Source organism: Dermacentor variabilis, chromosome 7, assembly GCF_050947875.1.
Source record: "Dermacentor variabilis isolate Ectoservices chromosome 7, ASM5094787v1, whole genome shotgun sequence".
Classification (NCBI taxonomy): domain Eukaryota; kingdom Metazoa; phylum Arthropoda; class Arachnida; order Ixodida; family Ixodidae; genus Dermacentor; species Dermacentor variabilis.
Window position 1 is genome coordinate 113,640,215 of NC_134574.1, and position 12,366 is coordinate 113,652,580.

Below are 12,366 nucleotides of genomic sequence, written 5' to 3' on the forward strand. Positions count from 1 at the left end.
ACTTACATTAGAGTAGACTTACAATCGTGTAAATACGGTACATCACCGTTCTTTGCACAAAACTCAGAAGCATAGGCGTTTGCATTAAATTTGCCGATGTTCGATATTCGGCTTTCTTTTCCTTGATTCGATTCGAAATTACGATTCGGTATTCGCACACCTCTAATTCAAATGTAGAATTGATAACAACGATAAATAAAAGGACGAGGAAACACTTGCTGCAGGTGTGGACCGAACCCACATCCTCCACATTGTGCATGCAAGTGCGGAGGCTGCAAATGCGACAAACAGAAAATGCAGCCGATGCAGCTTTACAAAACACTCGGCGGCGTGGCTTGTCCTGCTGTTGGGGTGCAGTTGGTAACTACTGGATTTACTAGACTTTGCTAGCTTCAGATTTGAGGAGGCACCGGCGACATGGCTGATGGCCACGCCGACAACCTGATAAAGCCAAAATATCACTACTTTTTTGCTAGATTCTGTGGCCAAATTGGCACACACTGCCATGCGGGTGGAGTTTAAATGTCGAACAGTGCGCTGTAAGAGGTCCAAAATTTTGGTGAAGACTGTGGTTCATCAGAACTGCAAATTCATAGGGGATGGAAGTGTGCAGCTCTTGGGTACCCTATCCTGGGCTGGGCACCCTCGGGCACCCTCTATCGCCGTTTCTCGTCTTAAGTGCGCAAGCGTGTTTGTGCCGCAGCTCGCACATTCATCGCTGTTCCTTCCACAGCCGGCTCCGACGCCGCTAATCATGCCAGAGTTCCCATACTGCCCCTCCCTCTACGAAGGCGCTGATGGCACTGGCCAGTCGATGTGGTGATTTCGGTCTCAAATTCTTTGCCTGAATATATCGCGACATGAAAACAGCTGCGCTCAAATTTCACATGAAGGAGTATCATAATCGTTGGACAATTTTTAGTCCTTAGTTACTTCCTGTTGCAATGAAATTACATCCAAGAGCCTTATTTCAACCCAGGGAAGAAGAAAAAGCAGGCAAGAACGAAATTTCGGGGGAAGGGGGGGGGGGAACACAAAATATGTGTGCTATGGAGTCGCGACAGGGATAGCGTGGGAGCGTGTGTTCGCGTCTCTTTGCACGGGTTTTCGCCGAGTGCGGTTTGCGAATCGTCGCAAGTAGTGTAGAGCACGGCTGTCCCAAAGTGTTCATCACAAATAGAAGCCACAGACCTGTCTTCAGCACCGGAAACTAACAGCTCAGTTAATACAGCTATGTCGTTAAGGCGAACGTAAGCGGTGACTGAAGCCACATCAGCCATTTGGGCACGATACTTTTGCCTAGAACCGTACAATAAACATTAAAATTTATTACCTTGGCACTGACTGTACGTTCTGGCTGATAACCTAGGTGCACCTGGCGGTGTTTGCACACTTTTGTACTCAGGTGCTGTGTAATTTATTTATTTATTTCGTTTACCCTCAGAATAGAAGAGGCTTCCTATTTTGGTTAGCCAGATCAAGAATGGGGCTCACGCGTAAGGGCCAGAGCGTGATTTACATAAACATCATCTGAACAGCTCCGTACACTTACTGGTACCATCCAGATTATTTACTCAGAATTCGAGTTTTGTTTTGAAGACCTAAGCTCCGAGTTTGCGGATACTGAAATTATCTTCACTTCCATAGCATTAATGCATAAGTTGATGCTCTTAAAGGGACACTAAAGGCAAATGTTAAGTCGAGCTAAAGTGATAGATTAGTGCTTGAGAATCTCTAAGGCGTCAATATTATTGCCAACAAAGCAATAACAATCAAGAAATTGAGGTAAATGCAGGACATGATTAGAGACTTCCCCTGGGGGGGACATTCAAGTACTTGCCGATGACGAAAGCACTCCTCAGTTAAATCTGTCGCTAGCATTCAACTATTTGTTGCAAAAGACATCCTCGTGTTATAACATGAAATAAAATGCTACTGGTCCAATTTCATTGTTTAGAAAAAAGAACTCACCGAAGTTACCCTTGACAATGACGCAGGCGGCCGAAAGGTTTCATTTTAGCTCAACTCCGCGCCGCCCACGCTTTTGCATTTTAGTACTTTCTTGATCGCTTAGTGCAGCAGTGGTTTCGCTGGCTCGCGAAACTCCCACAAACTGCAAGTAGCAGAGAATTCTACTTCCATGCGACATCGCGGGATGCCCGAACGGTCTACACCACTTGACCAAAAAGCAGCAGCAGTGGCGAATCCACCACTCTGTCTCGGCTCAGTACCGCCGTCTGTCGGACACCGTTTTATTACTCACCGACGGTAGCAAAGGGTGGTGTATACGTCACCACTTCCCCAGTTAGGTGGCGGGGGATTCGAATTTCGAAAAAGGCATTCGGACCCTTCAGATGCAATTCTCTCATCAACTAAGTCTTTTCTTAACGCGAAACAAGCGTTGCGAGGTTTCTGGAATGGTATTTAAACAGTCCACATCAACTTGGTATTTGCCTTTAATGTCCTGTTAAGTCAACTCATCATTATAGCCGATATTTCAATAAGTGGTATCGTTATAAGTGGACTGCACTCTAGAGTGAAGTGGTATCTTAGCCTCTGAAGCTGAAGAATTAGAGATGTTATGTTCTACTGAAAACCAATGTGGCTCCTACTTTTCTGTGGGACAGATGAAAGCGCGGACCGTGCATACTACGCGACGCTATCACCACCCCGCGTGTCGCCATTTTTCGTGCTGTGCAGGTCGACTGCCGTCTGCACTGACGGTAGAGCAGGCACCTTTCCGTCAGGTTTAACGTGGCTTGTCACCTTCAAATAGTTCTGAAGCTGAGAGGGTCACTGACTGTACACTAACTGTAAGCTCCATGCAATCAATCCTTACTGTCAGCATTTAAACTTCCCCTGTACATTACGCATACTGTACGTGAACTTGGAACACTTGTTCTAAAAGAAAGAAGGACCAAATAACTGCATACTGCTGGCTTCTTTTCTTTTACATATCGTATCTGGTGCAAATAACCTGCACCAGTGCTCTCGTCCACTGCTAAGCTGCAAACCTACTGCACGCAGGCCACCTGCCTTGCATTTTGTGCACAACTTTGCAAACAAAAAGTGGCCCAAGGGTGTCGTGATCTCTCTGGCTTCCAGCCCACTCACCTGGATTCTGGTCGCTCTCGAGCCGCACCACCTGCTTGCCCGTCTCCAGATCCATGATGACGGAGCGTGACGTCGTGTACGCCACTGCCATCTGGCTGGAGTCGGACCGCACAAAGTCCACCGACGTTGGGATGCCATCGGCTGCACAAAGGGTTGAAAAACCATGTTATACTAAATGACGATGCCGGTTTCAATATTATGCTCATAACGTACAGCAGAACTTGTGGGGGCACTCGACTCTTACAGTTCATGACATTTAGCCTTTCCCACACTACTCTCGTGTCTCTTGGCATATGGCTTCCCTGCGTGACGCACATGCGATGGCTGGGGCCAGTTTTACAGTTACACAGCTATGACCTGAGGCGGGGCAAGTGTCCGTACGCTAGTGCCACCTCAAAGCATGGATAACTTAGGCGCACAGGGAAGCTGTGTCCTCCTCCCTAGCTGCGGAACATAGGCATGTGCAGGCTGACCCTGCACCTGGTGTGCTTGGTAGTAGGCTAACCCAAGGAAGGTGCCCCATTCAGTTTTAGAGTGCAGCATCAGCACGGGCGAGCATGATTGCTCGTACACTTGTGGGCAAAGCGTCTCGCCATGCAGCCTAAGTAATGTAGTATTGGTTGAGCGAAGGTTCGCAATCATCTCTGGCAACTAATTACGCCAAAGCATTAATTTTGGGATGCGAAAAATCGCATCCGCACCAATGAACAGCGACCGCCCTTGGCGGTACGGGATGTGACCCCTTAGTTTGGGTAAAGCTGGCATTGGTCTAAGTTACAGGCACTGTTCTGTGTCGCTTGCTTTTCTAAAATCTGCAAGCGCACTGTCACCGCTAATGGTGACATTGGACACACCTAGTCTTGCAAGGTCTACAATGCACAAAATCATGGCTGCAAAGAGGCATGGGAACAGGCGTATTGTCTAGCATCTCCGAAAAGTGACACTCCGAGAAATTTAATTGAATTCTGGGGCTTCCCGGGTTATTTTTGACCAGGGAATCTTTAACGTGCTCTCCATGCACAGCACACAGGCGTTTGTGCATTTCGCTCCCATCAAAATGCAGCCGCTACGGCCGGGATTCGATCCCGTGACCTTGTGCTTCGCAGCACAACACCATAGCCGCTAAGCCAACGCAGCGGGTGGCACTCGCATGACATTTGCATCGTAGTCCACGACTCAACGATTCAGGGCTTTGCTTTGCTGTCACTTTACTGTCGGTGTGGTACGGGATTGCACGATGGACGAACTTTTGATTTGATTCAGCATGATGTGATCAACTGCTTGTGTGATCTTTGTGATAACTGCTATCTCTTTTTACAGCATGACAGATAAGCATGATTTGCACGATTTCGAGTGTCTTTCTCGCCATCTGTGCTGAAAAAATGACTTTTTGGAGGCACCGACGTTTTCAGCTAAAATTTGTTTTGGAACAGTGCAGATTAGGCATTGAAGATGCTGAAATGTGTGGTTTCCCAAAAATTGTCTGTAAAATCACGAAACTGATTAAATCATGAATTATGATGGATTGTTAATAAAAAAACAGCACCAGCACCAGCTTACCTGGGTCTGGGGCGGTGTAGGTGTGAAGCAGGGGCACCTTGCTGTGTGGGGACCAGAGCCGTACCGTGCCGTCGCCCGAACACGACAGGAGCTGAAGCTTGGTCGCATGCATTGACAGGCCCCACACTGCGTCCGTGTGTCCCCACAGGGTCCCCGACAGGACACCCGGCTCTGCACAACAGAGGCAAAAAGTCTTAACGAACAGCTCATGCGACTGCTGCCGAAACATGAAAGACATCATATAGGCAGTGTCCACTGCCTGGCATACAAATGACCTAGGTGTTTACGAAGTATGCAGATTATTTTTTGTTGCAACCTAAAAAAAAAGAGGCTATTCAAGAAACAGACATGGATTCAATGCACCAACCCCCCCCAATAACGTGCAGGCACTGCCATGACTCAAGCGGCCGTGAATGCGAGCCAGAAATGCAGAGGGCTCTGTCTGTGGATTGAGATGGCTAGCGCAAGGATGCCAGAGCCGCACAGTCGTTGAAGCCAGAGATAGACTTGGGCTGGCCATCCTTCAAAGCACAAAAAGCGCAGAAGCAAGCCCGCGAACAAGGGCCTGGGATTTTAATGGATGGATGACGTGATAAGGGCACGCAGTGTATTCTACTACGCGACTCGGAGGGGCATCCAAACAATATGAAGGCACACTCAGGTGCAAACACTGCTCTTTCTCGCCCACCCCATCGAGACTGACGATGTCAAAAAATGGCCAGTCAAAGAATGCGTACAAGAACAAGAGAGCACACAGTGGAGGAATGCCATGACCACACCAAATCTGTCCTAGAACTCTACAGGATGTACAAAGACAAACCGTGTGCAGAGCACGCTTATGATAACAACAGTGGCAGAAGTGCACTGATCTCTGAGGACCATGCTAGAGCACCGTGCACCTCGATGCATCGCAGCCGCTACGATTACACCAGACACAACGTGCTGTGCAGAGTTTGTGGTGATGCGGATGAGAGTGTAGAACATATTGTACTCCACTGCATGGGACTCGTTCCTGGGCAATCGGAGGGTGCTACGCTTTCAGCGACGCAAGTCACAGCTACGAGCGGCAGGTGGTAACCAGAACAGCAGCACCGACGTCAAAGGAGAGACTATCGCAGTGGTAAAAGTTGACGCGCAGGTGAACAGTGAAGTGTGGCACACTCGCACGGTGCAGCAGCATACTGTATGTATTAGAATATAAGGTGAAGTTTTCTTCCCAGAATCTTTAGTCTCGAAGTCATCCCCATGCCATATATGCAAATTTTGCCTTTAGGTGTGGCTTCATGGGAGTGCGGCTTCCACCTTACAGTGTGGTTTTATGGCGGCGTCAGCTGCGATGCCGTGAAGCCACACTATTAAGGCAATATTTTCTTTTCTTGGGTCGTCCAACTGGCACCCTGACATTATAATCGCGACTGCCTTATAATCGAATAAATACAGCATGTTAGCATGTAGACTTGACAAAGGCCCAATCTAAGTAAGAACTGGAGGCACGTCCCCTCTCCTGGGTTTCTTTATTTTTTTCCTGCATATTTATTTATTATTCTGTGATCTATTCTTACGTATGTACCAAGCCAATCCAGTAAATATACTTCCCGTCTGTCTCGTGTGGCTACTGAAAGGCTCTGGTAGCACACAAATAATATCAGCATGAATCTGTCCAAATATTCGCACCAATTAAATTATGCGCACAGTTAACTCAATGGTGGCAACTGGACGAAAATGCCATGCACTTGTAGCGAGAGGTAACCTTGCAAGCTGGAAGTTGTTGTTTATGCCTATAAAGACCCGCGTGGGAAGAAATCATCCTGTCCTCACGACCGGTTTAAGAGCCAATCCTGTGACTGACGCAACGCGGTGGGCAGTCAATGCTATCACAATCCCTGGGTCAACTTTCGCTCCATCTAAACCTGTGCTGGTCATGCTGAAAGACAGCCTGCCCACTTTCGAAAGCTTATAAAGGGGCCAGCATTCAGCGACTACAGACCGCATGCAGCAGTCCGTGGTGCTCTTCGCAAGATGGAAAAGAAGATTCGCAATTATGACCAGTCTACCGGAAGCTGGTGAGAGAAGGTCAAAGATGAGCAGTGTCAGTTTTTCTAACAAATGCAAACAGTGAGTTTGCAAAATGGAAATATTTTACAAGCTCATGATTCGAAGTTGCTGCATGCGCGCCTCTACATAGAGAGCAGAAAGAACACACAAACATGCACATACACACACAAATGACTGCAACGAAAAGGGAGGAACACTGTACAATACAGCTCTATTCCTATTCTCCATGCATTGCTAGAACTGGCATCAAAGCTGAATCATTGCTCCTTTCCTTTTCATTTTGTCTCTGTATTCTCCTGCAAGAGAAAGGAACGTGTACCACACTTATATGAATTCTAAGCTGGCCTCAATTCTAAGCCAAACTCAAATTCAAAAACCAGAAAACGAAAAAAAAAAAAAAGAACTTTCCTCAAATGCAAGCTGACCAAGATCAGGGTGCCTACCAAGACATTTCCAAATTCCCCGAGTTTTCCAGGTTTTTCCTGAGTGCCTTTGCAAAATTCGCTGAGTGAAACAGAACTTTGTTTTAAGACAAGATGGGCTGACACCATGCCGCTCAACGATGTCATCCTCTAATAATCATGTTAAAAAATAAAGAAACAATTTTATTCAAAATGAAAACAGAAGGGAGGGGTGAGTAAAGTGCACAGTGAATAAAATATCTTCGAAAAACATGGTAAAACACATTGCAAATCAAGTTAAAATTCTCAAATACAAATAAAAAGAGATGCATACAGAAGCAAATATTTTTTTAATGTTAGCTATTTCTATCACCCGATAGCAAGCTCATTCGTATGAGGCCTGAACTTTGTAACAGGTGAGATTCTCTTTCAACAGATGGTAAGTCAACCTCAACTGTCCTGACACTCTCAGCCCGCACACAACACCTCAGTGTTGCATTTCACTGCTTTAAAAAGTTCATTTTGGTTTGCATGAGAGACATCTGTATCTCGGCGTGCAGCCAACACTTCATTTTTTCAGCTCAACCTCCTTCAAAGTGGTGGCACGCTTCCTTTCCTGTTCATTCCTCAATGTATAGGTCTTTTCTGTTCTCAGCCTCCTCCTGCCACATGTTCGAATCACGGACTATTTGAAGCATCCTCTTGGTCAGTCATACAGTCACTGTCCAATTTATCAGACTCCCTAGGGGCCGGGAAAATGTCCGAAAAATCAGGCAGTTCGAAAAAAAAAAAAGTGAATGCATGTCTTTTACTGCCCTTAAGGGCTCTAATCGCCACAGGCACATACGAAAAAGCTCTGAAGGCCTGCCAGTACGCTTATTAGGCATCTCGGTACTCGTACTATGACAGGAGATGGTGGGTGCACGTGTATATAATGGAGGAATACACACTGTGTCCCGTGAAGATTGCCCCTTCCCACGCTTGTTATGCTTTACCGCAATACTTTGTGCGTATGCTTCATCACTTAGCATTGCTGTACTGAGGCGAAGATTACTTTCGGGAACCGGCTTTATGCAATGCGCCGTGCTTTCTGAAGCCAATCGCAGGGACCACAAAGGCGGAGTCGGTGCCATTGCTGACAGCAGCAAATTTTTTCAGTGAAAAACACGACACATAACTGCAAGACTCTTAATAGCGAACGTAGGAGCAGCTAGGCCTAGCGATGCTGCGGTGGTGGCTTTGATTAGTGCCGTTTCGGACCTGCGGTCACGATGAAAAGTCCAGAAAATAGGCCGGCAAAGGGTTCTTATCCATTGACCCTATGGGGTACATGGTGGTGCCGCGAAGCCATCGAAATTATCGGGCGTCCGGAAAGTCGGTCGGTGACTGTACAATGGCAACTCCTCCAGTCGACGACACAGCGTCAAAGGCGATGTGTTACAGTTCCTCTCTGCTACTCAAGCCAGCATTACCATCACTTTCGTTCCCTTTCAACAAACTTGCAGCTAATATTCCCTGATATAAGCACAAATGCCGCAAGTTCTCCCTGAGCATTTCAAGACTATTCAAAATCCCCGAGAATTCCCGGTTTTCCCGGTTAGTAGACACCCTGGAGATAAATAGTAAACAGCCACAAAAGGCAAGTAGCATTTCATGCCAGTACTATCTGGCACTAGCCATGAAGTTGTCCCAACTCGTTCATCGTCGGTGGGCTCTTCTTCCCTGGCTTCTTCATAGAGTGCGTAACCTTCAGTGCGTGCAAGAAGTGCATTCGAAATGCAGCGCTATCTAAATGCATGTCTAATCAGCCTTCTGGGAAGCTGGCTGCACTGCTTTCGCAAGCAACGCACACTCATCTCTTCCATACCAAACTCTCTAGACCGGCTTGGAGGTTAGACGGCCACCAGCACTACTTTTCGATTGAATGTAGCACTGCACTTGCCCGTTGCCATTACACAGACAGCTCGCACAAGCGAGCGTAGGAAAAAAAAAAAAAAAAAACCTCCGTGCCGCCTGCACATGCACTCAAAGCCGTCAAAATGATGTCCTTCTGTCTTTGCCTTGTCCGCTGAGCTTGTCTGCTGCCCAGCTGACTGTAATGGCTACAATTACGCCTTTTCGCAGTGGCGCTAGTGAAGCGCCATTTTCCCATTTTAACGGCTCCTAACAAAATCCTCAAATCTAAGCAAACCAAGGATTTCTTCTACCGGTTGCTTTTTCTTTTTAACTATCAGCTTAGATTAAAACAAATATGGTACTTGATCCTCTCCCTGTGTCTCATGAAGAACTAAAACGAAGCATAAAAGAGCGAAGAGAAAGGGAGAAAAAGGCAAATCCAGGAAGGGCCGGGAAGGACAACCGCGGTGAACCAGCAACCCACCGAAGGAGTCGTACGGGTCGATGGTCGAGCTGGGCACATTCCAGCAGCGGATGGTGTGGTCGAGGCCACCACTGAAGCACTGCTCTCCTGTCGCACCCATCGCCAGGCACAGCACGGGGCCCCTGCATACGCGTGCCAGGCAAGTTGAAGGACTCGAGGAGGAGACGCACAGCTGCAAACACGCTGCTGTGTGCATAGTTGCACAGTTTAGAAGGACATTAAGCTGTGCCGGTGAATTACACTTCTCAAACAGCAGAAACGTCAGTTTCATCATAAGTCGAGTCTTGGAAAGCCAGAAAAGAAAACTAATTGCATTGCATGAGAAACGTGTGCGCTCACTTCGTCACTAAGTTTTACAACTAGGTTTTACTGTATCTAGGAGAATCGTAGAAAACAAGAAGAAAAAGAAAACGGGGTCCACTCACGAATGCGCCCGGAATGTGTAGACTGGTTCCACGTCTAGGGCTGCCGTCCTGCAAACAAGAAGACCAGGTTGTGATCCCGCTTTTGTAGATCTACCCAAACAGTCTTTGGGGATAAAGGAAACAAGGGCAAGAGATGAGCTTGCATCACTGCCAAGATGCTTACGTGCCGTTTGCCAGTAATGGCGAATTGATGTGACAGAGTAAGCTGAAACCACCACCACAGAGGAAGCTCGATCAAAATGCATGTGCACTTAAATGCGCGCTGAACATTCACCACAGTTGCAAATCCACAGCCATTATGGGGGAACTGATAAAGCCTGCAAACCATATACAGCTGGGAAATACCAAGATGAGAAAGATGAAATGAGTGTCAGTAACTTAGGAAGAAAGTTGATAAATTTAATCAGTCTTTAGTCACCTTAACAACATTTGCGGGACTTTTTGGTAACATTACTCAAGGGACTTGCCAAATTCAATGCCTTGGCCGCACTTTATCCAACAGGGGATATATGCGCCTCAATTTGTCGCTACTTCCGACAACATTCCGAGGAGCTTCTGGGCTCAAAGATCCTTTTGTAGACAAAAGCAGAATATATCGACATCCGAGGCCCTTTTAGAAAATTTGGGGTTGCTTTTCATTTTTACATTTGAACTATTGACTCGCCACTGCAGGAGGCAGTAGTCTGAAGCTGTAACCTTTTTAAATATTAAGGAAAACATAAGAAATGAGAAAAAAAAATGAAAATTCCAGCAAGTCATCATCATGGAACAGCTGTGTAAAATAAAACACTGACACTGACCTTAAAAAAAAAAACGAGACAATTGTAAATAAGGCTTCCATGTACTTTTCATTCTTTTAATCTTTTATTTTTATGACTTTCTACACAACTGTGCCATTATCATTTTCTACCAGACGAGCTTTCATCAAACCCTATATTTCATGACCACCATCATAACTCAGTCCCTTTTCACCATGGCGTGTTTTGGGTTGCCACCTGGCAACTTGTAAAAACAAAGAAAAGAAGTTGCCAACATTGAGCAGTGGGACACACCACCGCAGGCTCTGATACTCACTTTTTGGCAGGCACTGTCTTCTGCAGGTTCCAGAGTTTTAACGTGTGGTCCTCTGAAGCTGTGATGAGCACCGACTCGACAGGATGGAACGCCAACGCACGCACGCCGTCGAAGTGGCTGCAGCAGAAGACGGGACGTTGCGGGGCACAAAAAAAAAAAAAAAAAAAAGCACAGAGACAAACCATCAGACAAGGGCTCGCCACAGCCCTCACCAGAGCACAATGAGGAATGGAACTTTGCTTACAGGAGGACAGCTCGGATGCCAACACTGGTGGTGGTAACACAGGACAAAACAACAAAGCACATCATGTGGCCAATCCAGCGTCCACCACACTTTCTCTCGTGTCACCTTTGTCGTTTACAGATTGCGCAACAGAAACGAGCAACAAGGCTACGAACCTTAACAGTTTTACAAAATAGTATGGCCAAAACAAAAGAAATACTGAAAATTGCTTTATTGCTGAAGATGTTAACTGTTTATTCAAAATTAATGGGAGAGTTAATTTTGTAAGAACACTATCGACACACGCTCTGCTTTGTAATCGCAGCAAGAATGATCTGCCCCATAGAGAAACAGAACTGTTAATGAAGTTTACTAATAAAAAAAAACATTCACTTAACAGCGACTGATAATGCAGTTGCCTTAACACAGTGGTCCAATACAATCAGTGGTGATGCTGTGGGTACGTCTCAATAATACAGCGGGTAAAAAAAAAAATCGGGTTGATAAATCGCTTGGGCACCGTGTTTTGTATTCCTTCAACATCAAATTTGCTTTCAACTGGATATAAATAAAAGATGCTAAAATTGTTGGTGTGAATACAACGATTTTGAATAAGCTATAAAATTCAAGCATTTTACAATAAAACTGTAAAACTCTGCATGCACACTGCACAAATACAGAGGAAAGTGGACAGGGCTGACAGCCGCCATCATAACTCAACTGTTAGAGCAATGTCCACCTTCATTTCCCTTTTTACTATTACATAGAAATTAAAAAAATAACAGTTTGTTTCACCTACATGCTCCCTTGTTACCAACAATAATTGGAACACTCAAGTTCCTCCAATTCATTTTTGTCTCACTTAAAGCGACAAGCCCTGTTTCACAGGCACAGGTGTAATCAAATCAGGTCTGCATGCCAGTTACAAGGCTACGACTTCTGTCAGCTTGGTTCCTTGCGTTGATCTCGATCAGCCTGAACTGCAACTTCACAGCAGCAATGCTATTGTGGAATTTACCGTGAACGGTGCAATAAAAATGGAATGAACAGGAACACCGTCTTGCATTACTTTTCTGTTAGTCGCATCCTTTTTGCACCATTAGTAATGAAGGGAAACAATCACCCAACCTTCCA

General features: G+C 46.0%; 1 protein-coding gene across 6 annotated transcripts in view; it reads right to left on the minus strand.

Annotated features, from left to right (window-relative positions):
• Positions 1 to 12,366, minus strand: part of Cka (Connector of kinase to AP-1) — a 108,889-nt gene that overhangs the window by 11,631 nt on the left and 84,892 nt on the right. For 5 of the 6 annotated variants that reach the window (XM_075699020.1, XM_075699021.1, XM_075699022.1 and 2 more), the window contains 6 exons: positions 11,010 to 11,126; positions 10,099 to 10,140; positions 9,936 to 9,983; positions 9,511 to 9,632; positions 4,675 to 4,845; positions 3,115 to 3,255 (listed from right to left, as the gene is read on the minus strand). In XM_075699020.1, coding sequence (XP_075555135.1) covers positions 3,115 to 3,255; positions 4,675 to 4,845; positions 9,511 to 9,632; positions 9,936 to 9,983; positions 10,099 to 10,140; positions 11,010 to 11,126 — 641 coding nt within the window. The remainder of the gene's footprint in view (positions 1 to 3,114; positions 3,256 to 4,674; positions 4,846 to 9,510; positions 9,633 to 9,935; positions 9,984 to 10,098; positions 10,141 to 11,009; positions 11,127 to 12,366) is intronic. The other variant, XM_075699019.1, reaches the window with a different exon arrangement.